The 27440-nt window shown below is 52.9% G+C and overlaps 2 protein-coding genes across 3 annotated transcripts in view; both read left to right on the top strand.

Annotated features, from left to right (window-relative positions):
- Positions 1-8148, top strand: part of LOC104680528 (ubiquinol-cytochrome-c reductase complex assembly factor 1) — a 107850-nt gene extending 99702 nt beyond the window's left edge. For both annotated transcript variants that reach the window (XM_010386535.2, XM_030914908.1), the window contains exons 9-10: positions 3971-4084; positions 6655-8148. In XM_010386535.2, the coding sequence (XP_010384837.1) occupies positions 3971-4084; positions 6655-6789 (249 nt within the window). In that variant the 3' untranslated portion in view covers positions 6790-8148. The remainder of the gene's footprint in view (positions 1-3970; positions 4085-6654) is intronic.
- Positions 8149-19648: 11500 nt separating this feature from the next.
- Positions 19649-26907, top strand: FAM83C (family with sequence similarity 83 member C). The gene is made up of 4 exons (XM_010386534.2): positions 19649-20282; positions 23698-23865; positions 24072-24196; positions 24699-26907. The coding sequence occupies exons 1-4, from the start codon at positions 19770-19772 to the stop codon at positions 26134-26136; spliced, it is 2244 nt and encodes a 747-aa protein (XP_010384836.1). The 5' UTR covers positions 19649-19769; the 3' UTR covers positions 26137-26907.
- The last annotated feature ends 533 nt before the right edge of the window (positions 26908-27440 follow it).

The raw sequence follows: 27440 nt of genomic DNA, 5'->3' as shown, positions 1-27440 counted from the left end.
GAGACTCCATCTCAAAATAATAATAATAATAATAATAATAATAATAATAATAATAATAAATAAAAATCCACAGCTCTCCAAATCCTCCCAATTTTTTTTTTTTTTTTTTTTTTTTTTTGAGATGGAATCTCTCTCTGTTGCCAGGCTGTAGTGCAGTGGCACAATCTCGGCCCACTGCAACCTCTGCCTCTCGGGTTCAAGGAATTCTCCTGCCTCAGCCTCCCAAGTAGCTGGGACTACAAGCAGGTGCCACTGTGCCCGGCTAGTTTTTTTTGTATTTTTAGTAGAGACGGGGTTTCACCATGTTGGCCAGAATGGTCTCGATCTCTTGACCTTGTGATCTGCCCACCTTGGCCTCCCAAAGTGCTGGGATTACAGGCATGAGCCACCAATTCACCAGTTGAGCCCAGCTCAATTCTCCCAATTCTTAAAGGCCCACTTCTTCAGAAAGATTTCCCTGACCTCTCTGGCTGTCTTGTGTTTTTACTATGAATTTCGACACCCATCCATCTATTCATTATCCATTTAACAGGTAGCTTTTGAGTGTCTACCATGTGTGATACATGAAAATATATTGGTGCATAAAACAAACATGGTCTGGCTCTTTCCCACTGGAGCTTACCTTCTAATTGAGAGACATAGTAAACAAGTAACAGATAAACAAGCAATAAATATCTAACTACAGTACAGTGCGGTGAGAGAGAATAACAGGGGGAATGACTTAGTGTGGACCAGGAACGTCTCTCTGAGGAGTTGTCATAAAAGCTAAGACTGTAGAACAAGGAGGCAGCCATGTAGAGTATAGCTGAATCTCATTCTGCAGCTTGGCATGTGTTCATTCTCCAGGATATTACTCTGCTGCTGTTAGATGTGCACTGATTTTGTCCCTTCAGCTAGATTGCAAGTTCCCTGAGAGCTCGGACCATATTGCGGTGACTCTTGTGTTCCTAGCATTATGCTGAGCACATAGTGATGTCAAATCAGTCTTCACTGAGTGGAACTCTGCCACTCTAAACCCTTAATCAGAACCAGAACCCTCCAAAACCAAAACAATCCCCTTGGCTTCCTCTCAGTTACTCTAGACCTAGGTGTCTTAATTTCTGAAGGATGCTTTGTTGTGTTGTGAGGGAAAACAAGTAGGCACCCGATTAGATTGGGTGGAAATTATAGTGTGTCCTCATGTTTGGTTCCCAGGACCCTTCTTCCTTTTCTGCTTTCTTAGTTTGAAATGTGCACCCTCAGATTAGTCTCTCATTTGTTTTCACTGCCTTACGCTAGCAGTATGGTGGGAAGAAGGCTGACATTGTGTGCGTTAATTTATTCAGCCATTCTTTTTTTTTTTTCTGAGACAGGGTCTCACTCTGTTGTCCAGGCTGGAGTGCAGCAGTGTGATCACAGCTCACTGTATCCTCGACCTCCCCAGGCCCAGGTGATCATCCTGCCTCATCCCTCCCGAGTCGACTCGTGTGCCACCGTGCCTGGCTAATTTTTATATTTTTTGTGAAAACAATTTCACCATGTTGTCCGAGCTGGTCTTGAACTCCTGGGCTCAAGTGATCCACCCAGCTTGGCCTCCCAAAATGCTGGGTATTCAGCCATTCTGATTGCTCTCCCACTCTATGCCAGGTTCTGTGTTCTGACTAGAGTGGGTCAGTCACCATCCCTCACCTCATCATTGCATGCTAGTTCTAGTTCAGTCATCAGTTAGCTAGTCTCTAAGCCTCAGTTTACTTATCTTTCAAATGGGGATACAGGCCAGGTGCGGTGGCTCACACCTGTAATCCCAGCACTTGGGAGGCCAAAGCGGGCAGATCACTTGAGGTCAGGAGTTCGAGACCACCCTGGCCAACATGGTGAAACCCCCATCTCTACTAAAAATACAAAAAATTAGCCAGGTGTGGTGGCGCATGCCCATAGTCCCCAGCCACTTGGGAGGCTGAGGCAGGAGAATCACTTGAACTTGGGAAGCAGAGGTTGCACTGAGCCAAGATCACACCACTGCACTTCAGCCTGGGTAACAGAGTGAGACTCCATCTCAAAACAAAGCAAAGCAAAGCAAACGCGAATATAATATCTGTTCTACTTGGCATACATAATCATTAGGAGCCAGGTGTGTGAGGGAACCCTAACAGTCTGGAACAGTTGGGTTGTTCTCACTATTAGTGAGTCCTGAGTCATTCTTTTCCTTCTGACAGCTCAGGAATTCCTGATTGTGGAGTTGCCCCTTCCCAGCCATCTCACCCGCTGCTGAAGTTGCCTATTTTCCCATCCTGGGCTCTGCCCATTCTCCAGGTCCCCATAACACCCACTCCCAATCCCATTCCTTTCTGCACAGCACATGTGGGTTGCTGCCAGCAGTGCTCTGGCATGTGCCCAGGCACAGTAGACACAGGCATGCTGTTGTGCTAGCAAATCGTTTGCAGAAGGGTGATGTGCCTGAGCTTGTCCTCTGCTCCTTTCCCCATCTGCCAAAAGAAGCCAGTTTTCCTGACTCAGCCATTGTGCCAGGACAGTCCTAAGCTGTGGAACTGTAAGGAGTGTTTATCAGAGAGCATTTGGAACAGGTGGAATGTTTTTCTACCAAACTGTCAGCACCCCATACTGGACATGGCCCTTCCTGGCAGCAGGCCTGGAGCCAGACCTCATATACCACAATGCCCAAGAGGACAGACCACAATATAATGTCGAATAAAGTGATCCTGGGTCTTTGCGTAATGTTTACCACTTATGGAGCCGTTCATGGCCGGTATCTCTCACTTCTCACAACTTTGTGGGATGGGTATTATTAGGCTTGTTTAACTCATGAAAAACTGAGGCTCAGGATTGGCTAATAGCTTCTCAAAGGCCACACGGCCATCAAATGACAGAGCTGGCATTTGAACTCTGTGCTCTGGCCCCCAGACCCCACTGTTTTGACTATATCCCAGCTGTCTGCCAAAGCATACGCCTAATCTTTGTATCCAACAGATTACACTTTACAAGTAGTTCAAGAATGCTGTAAGTAGAGCAGGTAACTTCATCTGTTTTTAAGAAGTACAAGATTGAGACTTTGGTTTAGTCAACTGCCACCATCACTGATCTTGGCAGAGGTGGAACTAGGACTTGATCTGCCTTCTGACTTCAAGTCAACACATCGATTCCACACACTACCTTGGCATCTGGACAGAGCAACTTCTCAGGGCCTGCTCCATCAGTCACCTTCACCCCAGGAAGCAAGACTCTCAACCCTCCCTACTCTAGAGGTCCAAGCTAGAAAATGTCCTTAGCTGGTGGCTGGGGCTCTCATTTTGCTCTGTAATCTTTGAGCTTCCCAACAGAAGTCTCCTCTGTGCCAAAAGAGGCAGTGTTAGGCACACACACACATGCAGGCTCTGAGCCTGGCCCTCTGTGGCCCCAGCAATCCTGCTGAACATCCTGTTCCTCTACTTAGGGAGAGGCTGGGCCCAGAGTTGGGTAACAGTGAAGACAAGGTAGCTGGCTCCCTTCCCCAAAGAGCCAGTTGCCTTGCAAATATATGTCCTTGGACCAAGCAAGAAGGCACAGTCCATGCCCACCTCCATTCCTGGGAGAAACATACATTCACAATATTCCCAGCCCGTGCCCTGTGGACAGCAAGGGGAGCGTTGCTGCTACTGTTTCTCTTCTTGGCCTCTCAAGCGTTGCCTGGGCCAGGCACAGTACGGAGTAGAGGGAGCTGTGCCTGAGTCCCCGCTCTGCATCACCTAACTAGTGGCTTGGCCCCTCTGGACCCCCTGTTCTTCCTCTGTATGTAATAAAATGAAGGGACTGGGCCAGATGCCCTTGTAAGACCCCTTCCACCTCTACTGTGTGACTACCCCATTTTACTCTTATGTGTGGAGGGTCCTTCTGAGTCGGTTCCACGGTTGCTAGCATGTTCACAGTATCCCCAGCATCTGTGTCCTGGCTCTGTGGATCCCTCCGGAGACCATTGCTGTGCTGTGTGTTCCAGGGGATCCTTTCAGATGATCATGGGCTGGCCGCTGCCCTCTGGAGAACGTTCTTCAATGGGAAATGTGAAGACCCTCGACATCTTGAATTGCTGGTAGAGTATGTGAGGAAACAGGTGAGCGACCTTTTCCCTCCCCTCCCAAGTCCTGGCAACAGTGGGCCCTCCTCTTGGGCTTCCAGGGGATCATGAGAGGTTGAGTTACCAAGGAGCAGTCTGAGAGAATTCTGACCAGATCACATCAGCGCTAGATGCTGAAGAAGGAGCGCCTTCTGTGTGTCCAACCATGAACTGGGCCAGGGAGCGGGAAATGGGAAGAAAGAGAGAGGAAGAGGCATCGAGTAGTCTCCTGCTCTCAGGAACTTTGAGTCATTCATTCACTGTGCACCTCATTGCCTACTATGCGCCGGGTGCTATGCTAGCAGCTGGGCCCACAGTCCTGGCAGATATGAGCACCGGCAGCCGCCCACTGTGGACCCCTTCTCTACCCACTTGGATTTGTTTCCTGCTCCTGATTTCCAGCAGGACTGGGCAGCAAGCAGCATTTCACAGACAGCGTCTTCCTGCTAGATGCTCTCCATGGTCAAGCAGGGTGTCCCCACTTCAGTTTCTCACCCCTCTGGCTCCCCTGGTCTCCCCGACATCAAAGCTTCTAGGAGAGAGCTCTGCAGTGGGGGCTGCTTACCCACATAGCTCTCCTCAAGCCCGGGGAATTAATTCCTTGACCTCCCTGCCCTCAGATCTTGTAGTGATGGGAGACTCATACTTGATAGATGAGTGAGCTGACTGGCAGGGAAGAGGACATAGAGGCTCTTCCAGGGCCTCCCAGTGAGTCAGCCTGCACAGCTGCCCTAGGGCCCCAAGCTGCGTGATTCATGTGGCCACTGAGGCCTCAGCTGCCTCAGACAACTCAGGCTGTGCCATGAGTCACACCTTTGCTTCATGACCTGGCCCCTGGAGCTGAAGGGGTGTCACCCCACTGTTACTCTCTTGTTCACTTGTATCCATGGTCTTCAAGCCTCCAACCAGGAAGGGCAAGGCTGGAGCTCAGCTCTTGAGAAGACAGGGCCAATAGGACTAGCTTGTAAACTGCTGGAAAAACCACATACCGGGGCTCTGCAGACCCACAGGGTAGAGAATCCCAGGAGCCAGGACTTCTGTTTGACCACTCTTCAAATCTGCCAGAGCCAGGGAGAAGGCATGGCACGGCCAGAGGGCCCCACCCACAGAGAATTCTCGTACTACCTGTTGACTGGACTCACCCTCAGACAGGAGTAGTAATTCTCAAAGCAGATGCTGTGTTTTCTGAGAGACCTGCCCAATATTTCCATCTGCCATGGTGGGCTTGTGCCAGAAGCCACAACAAGACACACCTGGGACTTCTCTGAGGGCCTTCTAGGAAGGGGCTGCCACAACCATTGTCCCTACAAGAGGTCCCATGTGGCCCCAGTGAGAGGCAGTGGAAAAACAGCGAAGGGGCTCTTGGGAAAGCAGGGAGCTTTGGTGGGGACCCAGTTATGTCAGCAAAACGTTTTGAGCACCTGCTGCTCCAGGCACTCTTGGGAAAGCAACGATTAATAAGACCCAGTCCTGCCCTCGAGGGGCCAGCTCATGGTTTGGTGAGGAAGCCCAGGCACACGGCTAACCCTGGAGTAAGCCAGCCCGTAATGTGATACAGAGAGGGCAGAGTGCTGAAGGCCAGGAAAGGAAGAGCAGGAGCTGGGCCTTGAGCAGGCTGCTTGGTGTGGCTGATGACCCAAGAGCCAACCACAGGTCTTGTTGAGATTTTCAACCCAGGAGGTGGGCAGAGTGGTGGCACTGGGGACAGAAATGGAGTCACTGTAAGGAGGAGTGGGCTTTAGGGAAGACATGGCAGGGCACGTGGGAATCCAGAGCTGAGGTGCGTGCGAGAGGCTGGGGTTGAGTTCAAGCGTCAGCAGCTGGAAGCGGAAGCAACCGGAATGGTGGATTCTTGGAAGGAGGAATGATCTAAAGCTTAAGATGAAGCCTCCTGGCCTTACAGCAGTGGCTTCTCTGGATGATGACCATTTTAATGGCAGAGCCATCAGCCCCTACTGTCCTAGAGGGGTGATGCTAGGGCCCACTGACCAGGGCCCACTAGAGGACAACAGAGGCATACATATGCTTAAAGTGTGAGTGACTCGCACTGCATATATGAATCTCTTCATGTGTCCTGAGAGGTACCTGCTTCTATCACCTCTCTCAGACAAGGGAACTTAAATCTCAGAGAGGGGAAGTAGCCACCCTGGATAGCAGCACTGGGAAGGGACAGAATCAGGACTCTCACGCGGCAGCTCTGGGGTGGACAGCATGGCTGTGTGCGCTGCAAGCCCTGACTTCCTGGCCTGCAGGAGCTGTCTAGGGAGGGCGTGAAGGGGAGACGAGTCCTTGGGAGATGTGTGTCCATCTCCATTCAGAGGTGTGATAGGGAATTCCCTAACCGCCCCCCCGCCCCCGCCCCAGCTCCCCAGTGATTGCTTTCTCCGAACCACCTTAGTGAAATTATCTAGATCAGAGACGGCTTGGCCTGGGACCTGGGATGGTCAGAAACCCCCCTCATGCCCCGTCCCCTTCCTTCCTCTCCTCTGGGAGGCTGGTTCTTGATGCTGGCTCCTCACGTCTGTCCTGCCTCTGTCGCTTCCTCCTTCCCGCTCCTCTGGTTGCAGATGCAGTACCTGGATTCCATGAACGGGGAGGATCTGCTTCTGACAGGGGAGGTGAGCTGGCGCCCTCTAGTGGAGAAGAATCCTCAGAGCATCCTGAAGCCCCATTCTCCCACTTACAACGACCAGGGACTTTGATGGGCTGGGCCCTCTGCACGGCTGGCCAGCTGGCTTCGAGGAACCGCCAGGAGAGAAGTGCCTGTTGGTCCAGGACCCCGCAGAAAGTGGCCTGAACTGACCTCTGAACAGCATCTGTCAAATACCTGGCTCCATTTGTGTTGAGTTTCCTCTTAGTGTGCCCAGGAGTCTGATCTGCTGGGATACAGGGATGGGAGAACCCCTAGCTCTCCCGCATGTCCTCTGCCTCGGGAAGCCCCGAGTGAGAGTCCCCCAGCCCACACTCCCCAACGCCCTCCAGCAACTACCTGTGACTGACAGCTTTTCTCAAAGGCTGAGGAAGGGATGGTGTAGGTTCAAAAGGGAAACCCCCCAGGGCCTGCTGTGGCCTAGGAGCGGATTGTAATGCTGTGGAGTCCGGACGGCGACCACGCATTGTCCCTCGGCTTCCAGCCATGGGGTTGAGTTGGCCATTAAAAGAAACAGAGACTTCTCTCTGCCGTGGTCCTTCTTTATTCCAGGGACTTAGAAACTTGCCTGAGTTGGTGGATGCCGTAGTGAGGGCACCGCCCAGCTCAGTTAGTGATGGAGAAAGGGAAGAGGCTGGGATGGTCTCTGCTGCTGCACTTGCCTCTAGTTCATGGAGATGTGTCTCTGTTCAGGCCAAGACACAGCCAGCCAGGCTCCTCGTCTGGGACCCAGGAGGCCTCTGATGACCAAGGGCTTTCACATCCTAAGTCATTTTGGAACAAGGCCTTGAGAACAAAGTCACCTTTGTCACAGTGAACTGAATGAGGAACATGCTGTCTCCTCTCTTGGCCCCCCCCCCCTTTCATGAGATATTGGGGAAAAGAGAACATTCCTCCTGGCTTAGTTGTAGCAGACCCAGACCTGTGCCTAGCTTTGGGCCCCCTTCCCAACTTCTGAAGCACATGCTGCAGAGCCACCTTGGTCTGAGCACCTGAGGACCAGCCCCTCCTCCCTCAGTGCAGGTCATCTCTTGGGGGATTTTCTTAAAGTGAAGAAAGGGAGTGGGGAACCATATTACCCCTTCCTCCCCCATCAAACTTCCTTCATTTAACTTGCTATAAAATGAGTCATATAAAGAAACTCTATATGGGTGAGGTATATCCCACTTCTGTGAAAACATTACAAATCAAACCGCCTTCTCTCAGTTTATTTAAGATGCTTTTGTTGCGAGCGGAGCTCTAGAGTGAAGCCTCCTGTGTGTGTGTGAGATAATAACACCTTGTAACTCATTACAGCTGGGCACTATTTACATAAACCAGAGCTGAGCCAGGCAGGAATTTGCTGATTAATTTATTTTTAATGGAGTGAAGTATACCATGCACCAAAATAAACTTTACTGTGTGTACCTAACTGCTCCTGGAATGGATGGAAAAATTAATGGAACAGATTTTGGCTCCCAACTCTACACATTAATTCATATATAAAAGTTATTTGAGCGTTAACCCATTTGCTGCCCAGGGTAGCTCCCCAGCCACAGATCCCAGCCCATGGCACCAGTTCAGCTACCGGGCTTGCTTTAGAATCCTGGAAGTTCAGATTTGGAAGGAACTTGAAAGGTCATTTGGTCCAGCCCTGGTCCAGCACCTGACTCCCCTTCTTAGCATCCCGGTCAACCAGTGTTTATGCAGGCCCTGGATGAATCCCTCCACCAGCTAACGGTCCCTGCCTAGAGAGCTAGTCCTGTCTGCACAGGACTTTGTGGTCGTGAAACACAGCAACTTGCAGTATGGAGCTGCCTTTGAAGGAGCGAGATTGGATCTGTCATGTCTGATGTCAGTGAGCCCTCACTTCCTGGCCGTCAGCACCTTGCCCTGACTGCCAACCCCCTCCCCTTAAGATCTATTCCAGGCTCCTTGGAAGCTGCCTTTATTCTTGGTTTGGCCTCTGCCTCCATTCCTGGTTTTATGATTCTACCCATCTCTTCTCTGAGCACACTGAACCTTTTGGGGTTACCTGGAGAGATCATGCTATGTGTCCTCTACCTAGAAACTTCGTCCCTCTTTCTCCTGTCCCCTCCAGGTACAGGCACACTATCCATGCTGCTCCCCACATGGTTCTCTGCTCTGGAGCACTTACCTTTTCATTTTTGTAGATACAAGTTCTCACTATATTGATCCTCCCACTTTGCCTTCCCAAAGTGCTAGGATTATAGGCATGAGCCACCGCACCTGGCCCTGATAGCACTTAACTTACCATGTTGAAATGATTTTTTTACCCACCTCCCCCAGTGTACTGTGAGCTGCCCCAGCATGGAGTGGACACTGTGTGTTGGTCACCGTTTTTCCAGTGTTCAGCTGAATGCCTGGTTCATTATCAGCATCAGTATATACTTGGATAAATGAAATAATGAATGTGTGACTAAATCACCAAGTGTTATCAGTACAACTCCAACCAAAAAGCCCCCTTCTGGGCCGGGCACGGTGGTTCATGCCTGTAATCCCAGCACTTTGGGAGGCCGAGACGGGCGGATCATGAGGTCAAGAGGTAGAGACCATCCTGACTAACACGGTGAAACCCCACCTCTCCTAAAAATACAAAAAACTAGCCTGGTGTGGTGGCGGGCACCTGTAGTCCCAGCTACTCAGGAGGCTGAGGCAGGAGAATGGTGTGAACCCAGGAGGCAGAGTTTGCAGTGAGCTGAGATCGCAACACTGCACTCCAGCCTGGGCAACGGAGCAAGACTCCGTCTCAAAACAACAACAACAACAAAAACAAAAAGCCCCTTCTGGACCATTCTCATTGTCACCCATACAGTTTCATTTATTTTAACAATATTGAGTACTTCCTTTGGTCTTAGCATAGGAACCAAATGGAAAGTTCTTTCCATAGCTAAATGTTTTTCTAATGTAAATCATTATTGTACAAAACAAGGGAAGGACACAATTTCTTGCCTTCAGGGAGACTCCTCTGTAGGAATGATTTTCTCATTTATTAATATTTGTTTTCTGTATTCTTCCAGAAAAGATCGCAGCAAATTAAGAGACACAGTTTATAATAAAATTGTAGGCTGGGCGCAGCGGCTCATGCCTGTAATCCTGACACTTTGGGAGGCCGAAGTGGGCAGATTGGTTAAGTCCAGGAGTTCGAGACCAGCCTGGGCAATACAGTGAGACCTTGTCTCTACAAAAAATTAGCTGGGTGTGGTGACATGAGCCTGTAGTCCCAGCTACTCAGGAGGCTGAGGTAGGAGGATCACCTGAGCCTGGGAGGTGGGGGTTGCAGTGAACTGAGATTGTGCCACCGCACTCCAGCCTGGGTGACAGAGTGAGATCCTGTCTCAAAAACAAAAAACCCTTAAAGTTTAAAAGATCAGATCCAGGTATTGGGAGGGAAAAGAGGGAAAATAATTATGTTAGAAAACCTAGACTGCTAATGAGCAACTTTCATACGACTTTTTAAAAATTTTATAAAATACTGTAAATGCATTGTCTCACAACAATCAGGTAAAACAGGTGTTATCCTCATCATTTTTATTATCCCTCTAACACAAGTGAGGGAACTGAAGCTTAAGAGGGGCCTAGAGAGAGTGATCTAGGGTAAGAAGGGGCCAAGAGTGCTCCAGCCCACGACAGACCCCGGGGCCCCTGCTTTGTCCTCATGTCACACTGTCTCCCTCCCCCAGGTCAACCAGGAGATTTGCAACTGAGTATGAGGCCTTGCTCTGAGCTTCCTGGTCAAAGGTGGAAAGTGGAAAGCCCTATATAGAGTTCCCATTGTCACATAAAAGGAAGTATACTTACTCATCAGAAGAAACATACATCTTCCTTACTCTTCAAAGAAGACTGTATTATAGAGGTTTTCAAATGAGAAGCACTGAACAATGTAGCGAACAGTACCACTAAGATTTATGTTTTACCTAAAAATTTGAAAAACATAAATCATCGCTATTTCTTCCGATGAGAAATAGCCAAGAGTGTTCCAGCCCACGACAGACCCCCGTGGGGGTCTGAAGAGGGTGGAGCCTGAAGAGGGTGCAGTCACGGAGCTCACTGGGGCCCAGAGATGGCGACGTCTGGCAGAAGAATCCTCTTGGGAAAAGAAGAATCCTCTCTGTGTTGTCTCTTCTCTTCTCTTCTCTTCTCTTCTCTTCTCTTCTCTTCTCTTCTCCCTTTCCTTTGACTTTCCTTTGACTTTCCTTTGACTTTCCTTTGACTTTCCTTTGACTTTCCTTTGACTTTCCTTTGACTTACTTTCCTTTGACTTTCCTTTGACTTTCCTTTGACTTTCCTTTGACTTTCCTTTGACTTTCCTTTGACTTTCCTTTGACTTTCCTTTGACTTTCCTTTGACTTTCCTTTGACTTTCCTTTGACTTTCCTTTGACTTTCCTTTGACTGACTTTCCTTTGACTGACTTTCCTTTGACTGACTTTCCTTTGACTGACTTTCCTTTGACTGACTTTCCTTTGACTGACTTTCCTTTGACTGACTTTCCTTTGACTGACTTTCCTTTGACTGACTTTCCTTTGACTGACTTTCCTTTGACTGACTTTCCTTTGACTGACTTTCCTTTGACTGACTTTCCTTTGACTGACTTTCCTTTGACTGACTTTCCTTTGACTGACTTTCCTTTGACTGACTTTCCTTTGACTGACTTTCCTTTGACTTTCCTTTGACTTTCCTTTGACTTTCCTTTGACTTTCCTTTCCCTTCCTTTCCCTTCCTTTCCTTTCCTTTCCTTTCCTTTCCTTTCCTTTCCTTTCCTTTCCTTTCCTTTCCTTTCCTTTCCTTCTTCCGATGAGAAATAGCGATGCTATACGAGACTGGGTGAATCTTAAACTGTGGTTGAAGCCCAGGCCGCACTTCAGCCGGCATCTTTTGAGTTTTTCCTCCGTGCCAGGCTTGCTTGGTATTTTCACTTGTCACCTCACTCGCCGCCTTGCAGGTGAGGATTCTTAGGCTCATGTTCCAGGAGGGAAATGCCCAGATGTACCCTGTATGGTGGCTCTGACCCAGTCCACTGCTTAAGGAGGTGGGAAAACGGGAATTGAGGACTAGCTGTCCAGGTGAAGGCACAGAACAGGAAGCTCTTCAGACTGTTGAGTTAGCTGCTAAGGGAAGAAAGGGTTGCAGAGATCAGGAGGGACCATGAGTAGGGGTAGCACAGATCACACATCAGCTGCCAGGCAGCAGGGAGCCACTGTGCGCATTCTTGGTAAAGACTGGGGCGTGATGGCAGTGGAGAGACGGTGGTACCAGGATGGATTGGCTCTGTCAGGAAGGGAGTTTAGCCATCCGGGCTTGAGATGTTGGGGGTGACAAATGGAATTCAAAGGGAAGCTCAAACCCCAGAGACACTTCCGAGAAAAAACTCACCAGGACTTGAGGCCTAACGTGGAGCCTGAAGAGGGTGCAGTCACGGAGCTCACTGGGGCCCAGAGATGGCAACTTCTGGCAGAAGAATCCTCTCTGTGTTGTGTCTTTCTTTTCTTTTCTTTTTTCTTTTTTTCTTTTTTGAGATGGAGTTTTGCTCCTGTTGCCCAGGCTGGAGTGCAATGGTGCGATCTCGGCTCACTGCAACCTCCAACCTCCGCCTCCCAGGTTCAAGTGATCCCCCTGCCTCAACCTCCCGAGAGCTGGAATTACAGGCGCCCGCCACCACGCCCTGCTAAATTTTTTTGTATTTTTAGTAAAGACGGGGTTTCGCCATGTTGATCAGGCTGGTCTCAAACTCCTGACCTCAGGTGATCTGCCCACCTCGACCTCCCAAAGTGCTGGGATTACAGGTGTGAGCCACTGTGCCCAGCCATGTGCTGTGTTTTTTCAAGTGAAAATTACGGCACTCTCTGAACTAGGCAGGGCAGGGATTGCTGCATCCATGATGCAATAGGGAAATAGGCTCACTGAGAAGAATCCGCTTGCTGGTGCAAGCTGACCCTGCAGCAAAAGCTGAACAGTCATTTTTTCCGGGTTCCACTCCATTGCTTTTGGTGCACCTTGGTTGCATCTGTGGGGAGCCAGTCTGGTGGCAGATGGACTTCAGATGCTAGAGATGCTCCAGGGAGGGCAAGGGCATGGGGCAGGAAGGACCTTGGTGAACCTCAGGATGGACCTCGGGGACGAAGGATGTTGGCCTTGTCTTGGGTTTAGAAATCCTGAAGTTGAGGCCGGGTGTGGTGGCTCACGCCTGTAATCCCAGCACTTTGGGAGCCGAGGTGGGTGGATCGCGAGGTCAGGAGATTGAGACCATCCTAGCTAATGGTGAAACCCCATCTCTACTAAAAAAAGATACAAAAAAATTTGGCTGGGCGCAGTGTTGGGTGCCTGTAGTCTCAGCTACTGGAGAGGCTGAGGCAGGAGAATGGCATGAACCCGGGAGGCGGAGCTTGCAGTGAGTCGAGATCGTGTCACTGCACTCCAGCCTGGGTGACAGAGCAAGACTCCGTCTCAAAAAAAAAAAAAAAAAAAAGCAAATAAAGAGAAAGAAAGAAAGAAAGAAATCCTGAAGTTGATGAGGCAACCTCGAGACTGGGTTGGGAGTGCAAGGAGCACTCACAGGAGATGGCAGGAAGAGCAGGCACCAGTGCAGAAGGTAGACTGTGGAGCCAGGGAAGAGGAGAGCTTCTAGCAGGAAACTCAGGGCAGCATGCTGAGAAGAAATGGAGGGAAACTGGGAGGAGGCAGAAGAGGGGGTGAAACGAGGGGATTTGCAGGAACGTGCTGAAGATATATTTGGGGCAGTGAGGACTCTGATGAGCTAAGCACTTAGTGGAGTAGGGAACTTCCCATGAGTTTAGGGACTCCAATGAGATTCTTCTGGAAGTGGAAGCCCGATTTGAGAACAAGGGCCTGGCTTTGGCAGTGGTGAAGGGAATCCTTTCCTGAGACCAGTGATTGGGAGGACAGATGGGGGAAAAGGAGTTTCTGAGGAGAGGGCTGAGAGGGAAAGGAGAGCTCATGCCAGCTGGTCTTGATCTAGAGTTTATCAGCCGTGGGGGTGGAGTGGGAGGGAAGTGGAGCTGGCAGGAGTGCTTGAACTCTTCCCCTGGGAGCAGCCCTCCTGTACCTATTGCCCTGGTTCCCACTTCTAGTCTGTCCACTGCACCCACCATGCCTCACCCACCCTATCCACGGGGCTTGGCCTTAAAAAAGGGGGAGGCCAGACCTCAGGTCCCTGACCCCAGCCTTCCCCACTCCCCCATCAGGTTCTCTGTGGCTTCCAGGGGACCTCCCTGGAGCAACATTGGTGAGCCTAGGACCCAGACCCTGACCAGGCCACTGACTTCCCTTTTCCATGTGGAGGGGAGAATAAGGAAAAAAGATCCTGGAGACCCTGGCTGGAGAATTTCCAGGAAGGGACCTCCAAGCACCACCCCATGGCGTCAAAAAGTGATGGACTACAGCGATAGCGCCAGAAGTGCCTGGAGACCTCCCGCCCAGCCAGCGCGTTGGACGGGGGAGGCTGAGGCCCTGCCAGGCCTCACTGCAGGTTTCAGTCAGGAACCAGCACCCACGAGCCTGGGCTGGGTGCTCTTCCTCTTTTTTTCTTTCCCTGTGGCCAGGAACAGCATTCACCTCCCGTTTGGGAGAGGGCCTGCCACTGCGCTGTGCGGTGCTTGAAGGGGCGGGAGGTGGGGCCGTGGCTCCTCTGAGGTTCTGCAATGGGTCCCAGCTCTAAACCCCAGGCGCTTGGTTTATACCTCAGCCTAATCCGTGGTTTATAATTATTTATGAGTCTGTCTTCCCCACTGAACTGTGAGCTCCTCCAGGGCAGAGACAAACTCTTACTCATCTTTGGGTCACCTGCTGGCTGAAGGTGGACACTAAATCCATGTTGGAAGGATTGGACAGAGGGAGAGGGGGTGGGAAGGGGAGGCTGCCTCAATAACGGGGCTCCAGGAGTCAGCAGATGTACCTCTTTCTTCCCCTCCCAATTTCAGAACAAATGGAGAAATAAAACACAGGAGACAGACAGACACCCTGCCTCCTGTGAGCAGGGGTGGGACGAAAGGCCAGATCTCAGAGGCAGCGGTGACTGGCCACACCCCACTGACCCGGCTGGGACCATGTTGGCCTTGGCACCAGCCTTTGGTCTAGAAGGGGCCAGAGACTGACCAAAAGGGCCCCCCTGGTGGCTTCCTGAGCTTTCAGGCCTTCATCGAGCCCCTGTCCTTTCACAACTGGGAAAGCTCTGGACTTCAGCGTGTACTGAGCAACCACAGCTGCTCTCAGCCAGGCACTTGGCGTAGCTGAGCCCATATATTCCTCACAGTAAGCCTGTGAGGGAGGTGGCGTGGGTCCTGCTCTACGTGTAGAGTTAGCCACTGTGACTCAGAGAAGTTCTGATTGTTCGGCTCCCCCATTAAGTGGCAGAGCCTGTGTTCCTATCAGGGGGTCTGACTCAGTCCAGTGGCACAATAGCCCATGGGGTATCAGGATGAGATAAGAGTTCGGAATGGTGACCTCTTGAGACCTGTGTCGCACTCAGTGAACAGTGAACCACACTGAGTTCAACCAATGCGGGTTGTTTCTGGTGCTTTGGCCCACTCTTGCCATTGGAGCTGTTACTGAGTTATCCCAGGATGCTGCTCTGGAGTCTTCCCAGCCTCTGTACCATCATCTCTAGGTAAGAACCCAGCACCTTAGAAGGCCCTCAAGCTCTTCCTAGTGTGGCTCTAACCTTCCTATTAGCATCTTCCCCTGTACCACGGCCCCCACCTGCCTTCCCTGGGCATGTCCTTGCCCTCTTCCTCCAGTCAGGAACGCCCCACTTACCACTCTGCACCTGAAATCTTTCTCACCCTTTGCTCCCTGGCTCAAGCCAGCCTTGGGGACTCCTCAGCATTGTTCACTTTTGCATCTCTGGCTCTTAGGTTGCTTTGCCTTGATTCAAGGGATTTGGGTGCACTCTGGCTCCCCGGCCAGTCCCAGCTGCTTCTTTGCGGAAACTCTGTCTCTCCTGACCCGGGGCGCCAGAGGAAAGGTATGTGGCAGCACTGGCCTCAGAGCAGCCTGCACCTGGAGGGCTGCAACCCAGCCTCTGCTCCCCCTACCCCACACGACATCGCCTGCCCAGGCACCACTTGGCTTGTGAGAGACAACAGACAAGGCTAAGTGGCCCCTGGGACAGCTGAGTGATGCCAGGCAGGCGCCTGACACACCTCCTGTACAGGAAAACAGTTTCCTTCCTCTTAATTACAGTCATTAAGGAGCCTGCGCCCGACACACCGCAGCCAGGGACAGCGCTTAGGTCTGTCTGGATGATTCCCATCACCCTTGGCCACCACCTCTAGGCCCAGCCCCAAGGCCAGGAGCCAGCTGTCTGCCCTCCCATTGCCCTTGACCAACTCAACTCATAGGGAGGGACTGCCTAGGGAGGGGCAGCTGGTCTCTCCGCCCTGGGGGATTTGATTTGATTTGCACGCAAGTATTATCATGATGTCTGGGATCCACTGGAACCCTTTGCCCTTCAACGAAGTCTTCCCACCCCTGCCCCTCTTCGTCGTGCTCTCTGTACACAGCCCCAGTACCGCAACGCCGAGTCCGACTCAAGGACTATCCCGCCGCCCAGACACACATGCACACACAGGTCCACGCACACTGCTGTGCCACGCAGGCACACAAACATCACAGACAAGACGTGCCCACACATACAAGTACAGGTACAGTTATGCACAGGTACAGGTGTATATATTTAGTCAAACCATATGAAATTGCCAATATTCGGTGGTTTCTTATGCACAAAAAAGGAATCTAGTACAAACCTGGGCCTGGGGGGAAGTATACAAAAATACAGAGCCAAATTTGTACACCTGTGCCTTATTTACAACAGCCGAAAGGTGGAAGCAACTCAGGCATCCATCTGAGGAGGAATGGATGAGCTAAATGTGCTCCACACATGCAATGGGATGTTATTCAGCCTGAAGTGGAAGGAGATTCCGACATATGCTACAACGTGGATGAACTTGAAGACGTGAAGCTATGTGAAATGAGCCAGTCACAAAAGGACAAAACCGTATGATTCCACTTAAATGAGGTATCTAGAGGAGTCAAATTCATAAAGACAGGAAGCAGAATAGTGGGTGCCAGGGGGTGGGGGAGGGGGAAATGGGGAGTTCGTGTTTAGTGGGTACAGAGCTCTAGTTTTGCAAAGTGAAAAGAGTTCTAGAGATGGATGGTGGCGAGGGTTACACCATAGTGTGAATGGACTTATGACACTTGAAGTGTACCACTTAAAAATGGTTACAATAGCAGATTTTGGCTTCGTGCAGTGGCTCACACCTGTAATCTCAACACTTTGGGAGGCAGAGGCAAGAGCATCGCTTGAGGTTGGAGTGCAGTGGCATAATCTTGGCTCACCTCAACCTTTGCCTCCTGGGTTCAAGCGATTCTCCTGCCTCAGCCTCCCAAGTCGCTGGGATTATGGGTGCCTGCCACCACACCCACCTAATTTTTGTATTTTTATTAGAGATGGGGTTTCACCATGTTGGTCAGGCTGGTCTTGAACTCCCAACTTCAGCTGATCCGCCCACCTCGGCCTCCCAAACTTCTGGGATTATAGGGATGAGCCACTGCGTCCAGCCACGAATTCTTTTTTAAAGGCAAATGTTATGTGTATTTTACCACAATTAAAAGATACAGAGCCAAAGATATGTACCTGAAGTATATGTATAAACACTGCAGGATAAACACAACTAACTCAGTGACATGCAAACTTGCCTCCCTCCCTCCCGGGAGCACTTCTCCCACCCAGATAAGACCCTGGTTGATCCTCCCCTTCAAACAAGGGCCTGGAGATAAGGCCCTAATGATGGCCCTGCCACCACAGATACCCCCACAACTCATTACCCTCCCACGGTCTGGCTTTGTTTACTCAACCTTCTGCCCCTCTTGCAGCCTCCTCACCCCCTGGGAAGGGCCTCCTTGGAGTGCCCGGTGCTCCTGCACCTGGGATGGGATAGTGTGGGTCATAACTCCTGACCTGTGGCTCCCCCATGCTCCCCCAGGTCCTTCACTTATAGGGTCCTTGAAGACACAGCCCTAGCCCCATTCATCTTTGGTCTTAGGGCTCAGTTCAACTCGGGAACCTCTAAATCCCACCCAGCTCCCTCCCACTATACGTGTGTCAAGTTCTTTGGACACAGAAGACCCTGTGTTCCGGACATGATCGCAGACCAGACAAACCAAGTGCGCTCAGTGCCAAACACGGCTGCGAGACACGGCTTTAGGTCTTCTGCACTTCCCGCCGTCCTCGCTGGACCTCACGCCTCTGTGGAAAGGTGGTGACTGCTTCTGCCTAGCCTGGCTCCCCAACTGCAGCTGCCACCCGCTCACCCCGTTCCCCAGAGCAAAGCTGCTCAGTGTCCTCCGAAGGACACACAGTGCTCCGGGACTTCAGTCTTTGCTGGGGCAGAGGTCAGAAATATGCCTGCCCTGTTTGCCTCCTGACCTTGCAGTGTGTCCACCCATTCTCTGAAACAATCTTTCGACCATTTTCATACTCAGCCCTGGAGGAGGGGAGGAAGGCTGGGGTCTGGCTACCACCAGGCCAAGAACATCCCTGGAGTTAAGGGTGTTGCAAGCACAGCCATCTGGAATAGCATGTCTCAGGGGTGGGCCTTAGCCCACTGCCCACTGTGCACTGGGCACTTGTTAAAAGACCCAGGAATTCAAGGTTACAGTAAGCTATGATCACACCACTGCTCTCTCTAGCCTGGGTGACAGAGCAAGATCACGTCTCAATTGAAAAAGAAAAATGGCCAGGTGTGGGGGCTTACACCTATAATCCCAGCACTTTGGGAAGCTGAGACAGGAAGATTGCTTGAGGCCAGGAGTTCAAGATCAGCCTGGACAATATAGTGAGATCTCATCTCTTAAAAAAATTCAAAAATTAGCTGAGCATGGTAACATGCACCTGTAATCCCAGCTACTCAGGAGGCTGAGGTGGGAAGATCACTTGAGCCCAGAGAAACTGAGGCACAGCTGTAGTGAGCTGTGATTGCACCACTGCACTCCAGCCTGGGTGACAGAACAAGACCCTATCTCAAAAAGAAAAAGAAAAAAGAAAAAAGACAAGCTCCAGAAGCCTATGGACACCTTCTGGATGAGAATCTCCAGGAGGGTGGGGCCCGGGGATCTGCATTTCATCACCTCTCACCACCCCTGGGGTCAGGGTGAGAGCCACTGCTCTAGGTTCTTGAATGACAGCTCTGAGTGGGGGTGGGAGAGAGCCAGGGGGCTGTGAGCACCACAGTTAAGACGGTGGAGAGTGGCAGGACGATTATGAGAGCAAAAAGAGAACTGGCTGGGGAACAGACAGGCATTGAAGTCCTTGGATATTCCATATGATGCTTGTTCAGCTCTGATTTAGGGCCTTGCAGACTTGAGCCAAGGCATGTGCTATCCACTATGGTATGTGTTGTGGGGGGCCATGGCCAGTCTGTAAATCGGCGTTTGGGTGAATTTATGAAGTCAATGTGATTAAAGTGTGTAGTCGGCCTGTGTCAGCCCACACTCCATATCTGTGTATCGGTCAGTTGTCAGTGTGTTCGTCTGCGTGTGTGTTCATGTCTTTTCCTGGGTATCTTGAGTCGCTCACCCACCTGCAGTGTGTGTGCGTGTGCATGTGTGTTCCTGAGCCGCCTGGGCCCCTCTTGGCTATAATTCAACCTCTGTGGGTCCCAGGAAGTCAGTATTTGGAGACTTGCTCGGAGCCTGGTAGGGATGGGGCGGCATTGCTGGGGAGGAATAGAGGGAGGCAGGAGTGTGCACCGAGAGCCTGGCACTGCCGCTTCCCTGGGCAGGCGAGTCCCAACACAGGCAGACAGGTGGGGCTGGCCTGACAGGTTCCAGAGGCCAGGGGCAATAGGGCGGAGCGTGGCTCTGATTTAGGGTGGCAACAGTTTGGGGGCCCGCCACACACACAGCGAGCGGGCGGGCAGGAGGTGGTTTTGCCGGTCTCCTCTTCCTGCTGCAGCCAGCCCAGCGTGCGGGCCATGGGCCCTGCCGGCGGGTGAGGCAGCCGCTGGGCAGGCATGCTCGGAAGCCCGGGGCCTGGGAGCCTGGGAGCCCAGGGCATGGCGGGACCCCTGCGGGGCCGGGTGGAGGAGCTGAAGCGGCCGTGGTGGCGGGAGAGCTCACCGCTGGTGCTGCGGCACAGTGAGGCGGCCCGGCTGGCGGCCGACGCCCTCCTGGAGCGGGGTGAGGCTGCCTACCTGCGGGTCATCTCCGAGGAGCGGGAGCTGCCCTTCCTGAGCGCCCTGGATGTGGACTACATGACCAGCCATGTGCGTGGGGGCCCTGAGCTCAGCGAGGCCCAGGGGCAGGAGGCCTCGGGGCCAGACCGCCTCAGTCTGCTCTCCGAAGTCACCTCAGGCACTTACTTCCCTATGGCCTCTGACATAGACCCCCCGGACCTGGACCTGGGCTGGCCCGAGGTGCCACAGGCCACGGGCTTCAGCCCCACCCAGGCCGTGGTCCACTTCCAGAGGGACAAGGCCAAGAACATCAAGGACCTGCTGCGCTTCCTCTTCAGCCAGGCCCGCACGGTAAGGGCCTCATCTCTCCATCGCTCAGCTCACAGAGGAGGAAACTGAGGCCCAGAGAGGGAAGGGACCAGCCCAAGGCGACGCAGTGACTTAGGGGCAGAATGAGGACCAGCACCTCTGGCACTATTAGATTGCAAACTCCTAGAAGGGGGGCATCCCATATTTACCTTGGCAATGCTTAGTCCCCAGGAATAGTATGGATGAGCATAGAAGAGGGCATGGGCATCAGGGACTCCACAACCCTCTGAAATGCACACCAAGTGGTGCAGGTTGGAGGGAGGAGTCCTCGCTGCATCTTTACCTTGGAAGATGCTCCACTGCCTTATCAGAGTCTCAAAAAGTTTTATGATCCCCACACTAAGAACTCCAACCTTGGAGAGCATCTGAGTCACTTCCTTAACTTACAGAAGAAGAAACTGAAGCCAGAGAGGGGCTTGGGACTTGCCCAGCGAGTTCCATATGGTGACATAGAGTTCAGGGCTCGGGGACACAGGGGCTCTCTGACTTAGGTCCTGGGGAGCAGTCCAGCCTTCCTTGCTGGCTCAGGTCCCCAGTTGCCCCCCACCCTCCTGCACCACATCTGCAGCTGGGCCTGAAGCAGGGGAGGGGGCCGGCGTGTGGGCCTCTTTGGCATGTCCTCGAGGGCTGGGCTTTGGAACCAAGGAGGAAAGAGGAGAGGAGGCTGCTGGGCTCAGTGATGGGGAGCAGGACCTCAGGAGAAAGAGAATTGGGAGGGTAGATAGGGGTGGTCAGCACCCAGAAAGGCTCTGGCCACACACAAGCACAGCTTCACTTCTGAAGCCCTGGCCTCCTACTCTAGGGGAACGGACAAGATGACCCCTGGCTGGGTTTGAGGTAGAGTTAGGTTCCTGCTGCAGAGATGGGAAGCCAGGATACTGGGATCCCACCGGTACTTCCAGAGCCTCCCTGGCAAGCCTGCCTGTGCCCCAGGCAGGGGACGGCCAGGCCTGATTGGCATCGGGAATGGGGCTATTAGTGAGGCGGCCGCTGGCGTCATCCTCACCCCTGCCTCTTTGATCTTTCCTGCCTGTCCTTGTCCCCCACTCTGGCCAGGCCTGTGCTGTGAACTAGGGCATCCTCCAGCGCCTCACTTTCTCAGCCCCCATTTAGACCCCTCTGTCCTGGGCCGGGAGCCAGGCTCATGTACTGGGCTGTCATGACTCCTAGTGACCTTGGGAAATGCTGTGTTGCCCTGCAGCCCAATGTTTATAGAGCTCTGTAATGTCTTGAGCATTTTTACATTTAATTCCCTGTAGCTCTGAGACATGGCTATCATTATCTCCATTTAACAGCTGAGGAAGTTGAGGTTTCCAGAGGTGAGGCTACTCACCCAAAGCTGTGTCACCAGGAAGTAGTAGAGTCCAGGTTTGAACCCAGTTCTTTCTGACTCCAGAGCTGGAGTGCTATGCTCTGTAACGCCTGCCTCTCGGCCCTGCCTGGGAGAAGAGATTCTCATAGCAGATATATGCCATGGGAAGAAAGGCCAGCTGGGGGCTGGGAGGTGCCAGGAGGATTTCAGGGGCCTCTTTGAGGCAGCCCTTTATATGGGATGGAGGCACAAGCCCCAGCCCAGCCCTCAACTGAGCAGAAAACTTGGATCCATTTGGCATGGGTGCAAATAAGGGAGTCTGCAGTGTAAGGGGTCACACCAGACCTCTGTGGCTTCACAGGGAAACTGAGGCAGGGCTGGGAAAGGGCAGTGAAGACCCCAGTAAGTGGCTTGTAGCTCTGACCCTGGAGAAGGGAGCCTCAGACAGACAGTCCCTGGGGCAGAGCTGGGCTGGAGTTAGTGGGGGGAGTGCAAGGAGCTTGCCTGGAAATTGGGGCCTGGGTTCTGCTTGTCACTGCTGTCCCATCTGGGGATCAGTGCAGAGGGGGTGTTGGACTAGCACAGTCAATCCACAGTCATCTTTGAGAATCTGATGACAGATAAACACTCGGTGAACCTAAAGATGCACACAAATGCTTTCAAACAGCTAGGGGTTCAAGACAGTCAAATCTGGGCTCGGATTTTACTGTAATCCCAGTGCTTTGGGAGGCTGAGGTGGGAGGACCGCTTGAGGCCAGGAGTTCAAGACTAGCTTGGGCAACATAGTGAGCCCCACATCTCTACAAAAAATTGGAATAAAAAAAAGAATTAGCGGCCAGGCGCGGTGGCTCATGCCTGTAATTCCAGCACTTTGGGTGGCCAAGGCGGGCAGATCACAAGGTCAGGAGTTTGAGATCAGCCTGGCCAACATCGTGAAAACCCCTCTCTACTAAAAATACAAAAAATTGGCTGGGCGCGGTGGCTCAAGCCTGTAATCCCAGCACTTTGGGAGGCTGAGACGGGTGGATCACGAGGTCAGGAGATCGAGACCATCCTGGCTAACACGATGAAACCCCGTCTCTACTAAAAATACAAAAAACTAGCTGGGCGAGGTGGTGGGCGCCTGTAGTCCCAGCTACTCCGGAGGCTGAGGCAGGAGAATGGCGTGAGCTGAGATCCGGCCACTGCACTCCAGCCCGGGCGACAGAGCAAGACTCCGTCTCAAAAAAAAAAAAAACAAAAAAAACAAAAAATTAGCTGGGCGTGGTGGCAGGCCCTGTAATCCCAGCTACTTGGAAGGCTGAGGCAGGATAATCACTTGAACCCAGGAGCCGAGATCGTGCCACTGCACAGGTGAGAGTGCGAGACTCCGTCTCAAAAAAAAAAAAAAAAAAAAATTAGCCAGGGACAGGCACAGTGGCTCATGCCTGTAATTACAGCACTTTGGGAGGCTGAGGCAGGCAGATCACCTGAGGTCAGGAGTTCAAGAGCAGCCTGGCCAACATAGTGAAACCCCGTCTCTACTAAAAGTACAGAAAATTAGCTGGGCATGGTGGCAAGTGCCTGAAATTCCAGCTACTTGAGAGGCTAAGGCATGAGAATCACTTGAACCCAGAAGGCAGAGGTTGCAGTGAGCCAAGATTGCACCACTGCACTCAAGCCTGGGCAACAGAGTGAGATGCTGTCTCAAAAAAAAAAAAAAAAAATAATTAGCCAGGCATAGTGGCACATGCCTATAATACCAGCTACTTGGGAGGCTGAGTTGGGAGGATTGCTTGAGCCTGGGAGTTCTAGGCAGAAGAGAGCTATGATCATGCCACTGCACTCCAGCCTGGGTGACAGAGTGAGACAGACACTGACTCTTAAAAAAAAGAAGACAGTCAAATCTCCCTGTGCCCAAGTTAAGAAGCCCTGGGCTAGGTCACTGCTAAGAGCCCTTCCTATTCACTTGCTCTTGAAGGCTCTGGCCTCCTGATTTTCAGTCCAGTGCTCTTTTCCTGGGGCCCGGGTTCCTGCCCCAGGCTTGGCTGGATGTGGGGAGTACCCTGGGCAGTGCTGAGCTTTCATGCGCTTCCCCCTACCCAGGTAGTGGCTGTGGTGATGGACATATTCACTGACATGGAGCTTCTGTGTGACCTCATGGAGGCCTCGAGCCGGCGTGGTGTCCCTGTGTACCTGCTCCTGGCCCAGGAGCACCTGAGGCACTTCCTGGAGATGTGTTACAAGATGGACCTCAATGGGGGGCACCTGCCGGTCAGTGAGGACCAGGGGCAGTAACCAGGGGTGCAGATGGGGAGTCAGGGAGGGCGGGGGAGCCAGTGGGTGGCCACTCAGCACTGGGGGGGCAGTGGGAGTTGGGGGTAGGTTCCCTTAGCTATCTGGGGTTGGAGACCCCATGGGGCAGAGACATGGCTTGAGCCTTACTCTCTCAAGGTCACCCCCAACCTACTTACACCTAGAACATGCGTGTGCGGAGCACGTGTGGGGACACATATTGCAGCAAGGCTGGCCGCCGCTTCACGGGGCAGGCCCTGGAGAAGTTCGTCCTCATCGACTGTGAGCAGGTGGTGGCGGGCAGCTACAGGTGAGCAGGCACGAGGAGGCGAGGGGGGCCTGGGACTGCACCACTGGCTGGCAGCTCTGAGCTTCCCTCCACTCGTCCATCCCTTCGGACACAGACTGAGCACCTGCCATGTGCCAGGCATCATGCCAGGCTCAGGGGAGGGTGTTGGGGGCAGGTCGGCCCTGGAGGAGCTCACTCTAAGGGAATGATGACTTTAATACTCTTGGCATAGAAAATGACTATTGCACATTGGAACTGGAGTGACTTCAGGGAACCTCCCCCAAGTCCATTTTACAGATGGGGAAGTTGGGGCCCTGAGGGCAGCCGTGTGCCCAGGCTCACTAAGCAGGGCTAGGGCAAGCACAGACTCTGGAGTCAGAGCTCTGCCCCTTGCTATGAGCCCTCGTGGTGGTGGGGTTTGGGTCCAGCGTGCTGGATCAGGTATGCGCCTCTGGCTGTGACTCCTGCCAACACCCAGGGTCCTGCACTTTGCCTCCTGACCCCCCTGTCCCTCTGCCCCTAGCTTCACCTGGCTTTGCAACCAGGCCCACACTAGCATGGTGCTGCAGCTCAGGGGCCGCATCGTGGAAGACTTTGACCGGGAGTTCCGCTGTCTGTACGCCGAGTCGCGGCCTGTGGAAGGCTTCTGCAGCGGTGAGAACCCGCTGTCTCCCCGGGCACTGCGTCCTCCCCCCGTGGCCCTAGCCTTCAGGCCTGGCATCCCAAGCCCCACATCGTCCCTGCCCTCCAGCACCAGCCTCAGCAGCATCAAGCGGTCACCACTTACGGGTCTCTCCTCCTGCCTCGCTCTACCAGGAGGTGGTGATTGCAGTGACATGGGCATGGGGTCCTCGTCCCTGGGTCCCGCCCGCCATGAGGCCCATGGCCAGCCCTCCCTGCATCGCCAACTGTCAGACCCTAACCATGGCTCCCCTCCTGGGCTCTATAGGGCCAACCTGGGCAAGCTAGGGGCATACCCGTGGTCCCAGTCCTCCCCTGCCCTCAACCATAATACTGCCAGCCCCTTGACCTTGGCAGTGGGGTCCCCTCTGCTTCCTCGCTCCCGGCCCCTCCTCCAGTTCCACTGGGGTGTCCCAGCTATGTCCCGGTTCCCAGAGAATGGGCTCCCAGGAAGCCAAGAGCCCAGCCCCCTGCGGGGTCGATGGGTACCTGGCACAGCCCTGGAGACAGTGGAGGAGAAGGAGAAGAAGGCATCTCCAAGTCAGAGCCCTGGCCAGCTGGATCTCCTTGTCCCCTTCCCCAGAGCCCGAGAAGTGAGAGACCCTGACTCTGGGGTTACCCCCAACTCAAGCCCCCTTCGGCCTGGTGAGCAGGCCCCAGAGGACAGGAGGCTGTCCCCAAGCCAGGCCAACAGCCAGCTGGGTCTTCTGTCCCGAGCCCTGGGTACTGGGGGTGCCCCTGAGTTAGGCTCCCTCCAACCTGGTGATCGGGCCCTGGAGGACAGGAGGATGTCCCTAAACCATAGCCATGGCCAATCAGACCTCCTGGTGCAGTACCCCAAGGCCCAGGGCTCCAGAGTGCCCCTTGAAACCAGCTCCTCAGTCAGACCTGCCAGACAGGGTCCAGATGAGCGGCGGCAGACCCTGGGACACAGCCAGCTGGACCTCATCACAAAGTTCGGCCCATTCCGGGGTGAGGGGCCTGGGCCCAATGGTCTTCCAATACCAAGCCCTGCTCGCACGACTGGAGTGGGGTCTGGGGATGAGAAACGGCTAACCCTGGGCCACAGCAAGCTGGACCTCATCACCAAGTATCATCAGTTGCAAGGTGCCAGGCAGGCACCCGAGCCTGGGGCTCCCAAGGGTGGCCATCTCAACGGTGGTAACAGTGACCTGGTCAGGGATGAGAAACGGCTGACCCTGGGTCACAGCAAACTGGACCTCATCACTAAGTACAACAAGTCCAAGTTCAAGCAGCTCCGAAGCCGCTTTGAGTCCTAGCCAAAGGACTAGCGTGGGGGTGCACTGGCAAGGGCAGGCCCCTCCTCTGTCCACCGAGACTCTGGACTTGCTCAGGTCCCAGACTGGGGAAGGGAGGTGTCTAGAAGCCTAGGTCAGACACACTCTCTGGGCTCAAGATTTTTGTGTACACACACACACACACACACACACACACACACACACACACACACTGACCAGTATATTCTTGAATCTAGGCTGTGTTTCCAGCCCTGTGCTGGGCATACCATAGAGCTGACAGGTGGGTCGACTCAGACCTGGGGACAGAGATAAAATGCACAAGCTGCTGGAGAAGGGGCCAGAGCCATAACAAGTTAAAGGTTAACCAGTGACAGAGGGTGTTAGAAAACAAAGGGCAGAGAGTCATAGAGAAGGTGGAGTAGTCAGAAAAGTTTCTTAGAGGAGATGGAGGTGGCCTTTGAGCCAGGCCTTGAAGGATGCGGAGGTTTTGGACAGAGGGAGGAGAGAGTTAGAAAAATTTTTGGTAGAGGGAATCAGGTGAAGAGATGCCCTAGAGAGGACTGAGTGGATCTGAGGTGAACGAGGGAGGAGGAGCAGAGTATGTGGATACCCGGACACACACACACACACACACACACACACCATCATCATCATCATCATCATCATCGTCGTCATCATCTTGCTGAGTGTCTCTTGAAGTACAGGCTGTGACAGGTTGTGGGCCATTTTCCTGAACTCACCACTTGGCCGGGACAGTAAACATGATACACATCAATAAAGGCAGACTTTATTATAAACTCACAGTGCCTGGTGTATCCTGAACTTTGAGGAGTTATGGGAGGGGCACGTTAGGGGAATGGGAAGGGCACCATTCAGGCCAATTATGGGGAGCCCCCTGGAGGAGGGTGAATGCCTAAGGAGGAATTGGGGGAGTCCAGGGGCTCCAAGCTACCACTGTGACATTCTGAGAGAACCTGGGCTTTTGCAGATTCTACAAAATATGGGCCAAGCTCATCCTGTCCAAGTGTGCAGCAGGGCCCTTGGCCCCCATCACTATCCCGGGGACAGAAGTTGGCTATTGAGTGAGTGACAGAGCCGGTGCGAGAGGCACATCGTGGAAGCCAACCAGCATCCACATCCTTGCCCACCCTGGACCCCTTTCCAGCCTTTTCCTGAGCCCCTTCTTCCTCAGTCCTCCCCTCTCTCCAGCACCTGTAGCTTGGCTGCCTTTCCCTCTTTGGCTGCAACTCCTTCTCCAGCCTCGGTCTCGCCGCACTTCTCCCTCCTGGAACTCTCTCCATGTGTAGTCTCTTCTAGTCTTCAGC

Source organism: Rhinopithecus roxellana, chromosome 13 (assembly GCF_007565055.1).
Source record: "Rhinopithecus roxellana isolate Shanxi Qingling chromosome 13, ASM756505v1, whole genome shotgun sequence".
Classification (NCBI taxonomy): domain Eukaryota; kingdom Metazoa; phylum Chordata; class Mammalia; order Primates; family Cercopithecidae; genus Rhinopithecus; species Rhinopithecus roxellana.
The sequence above is the reverse complement of the archived record's forward strand: the minus strand, read 5'-3'. Positions and strand labels throughout refer to the sequence as shown.

Bases quoted from the DNA above. Each gene is read 5' to 3' on its own strand.
- FAM83C (XM_010386534.2), top strand. From the start codon at position 19,770: ATGCTCGGAAGCCCGGGGCCTGGGAGCCTGGGAGCCCAGGGCATGGCG. The intron at 20,283-23,697 runs GTAAGGGCCTCA...CCCCCTACCCAG, and splicing joins TCTTCAGCCAGGCCCGCACG to GTAGTGGCTGTGGTGATGGA. The intron at 24,197-24,698 runs GTGAGCAGGCAC...CTCTGCCCCTAG, and splicing joins GTGGTGGCGGGCAGCTACAG to CTTCACCTGGCTTTGCAACC.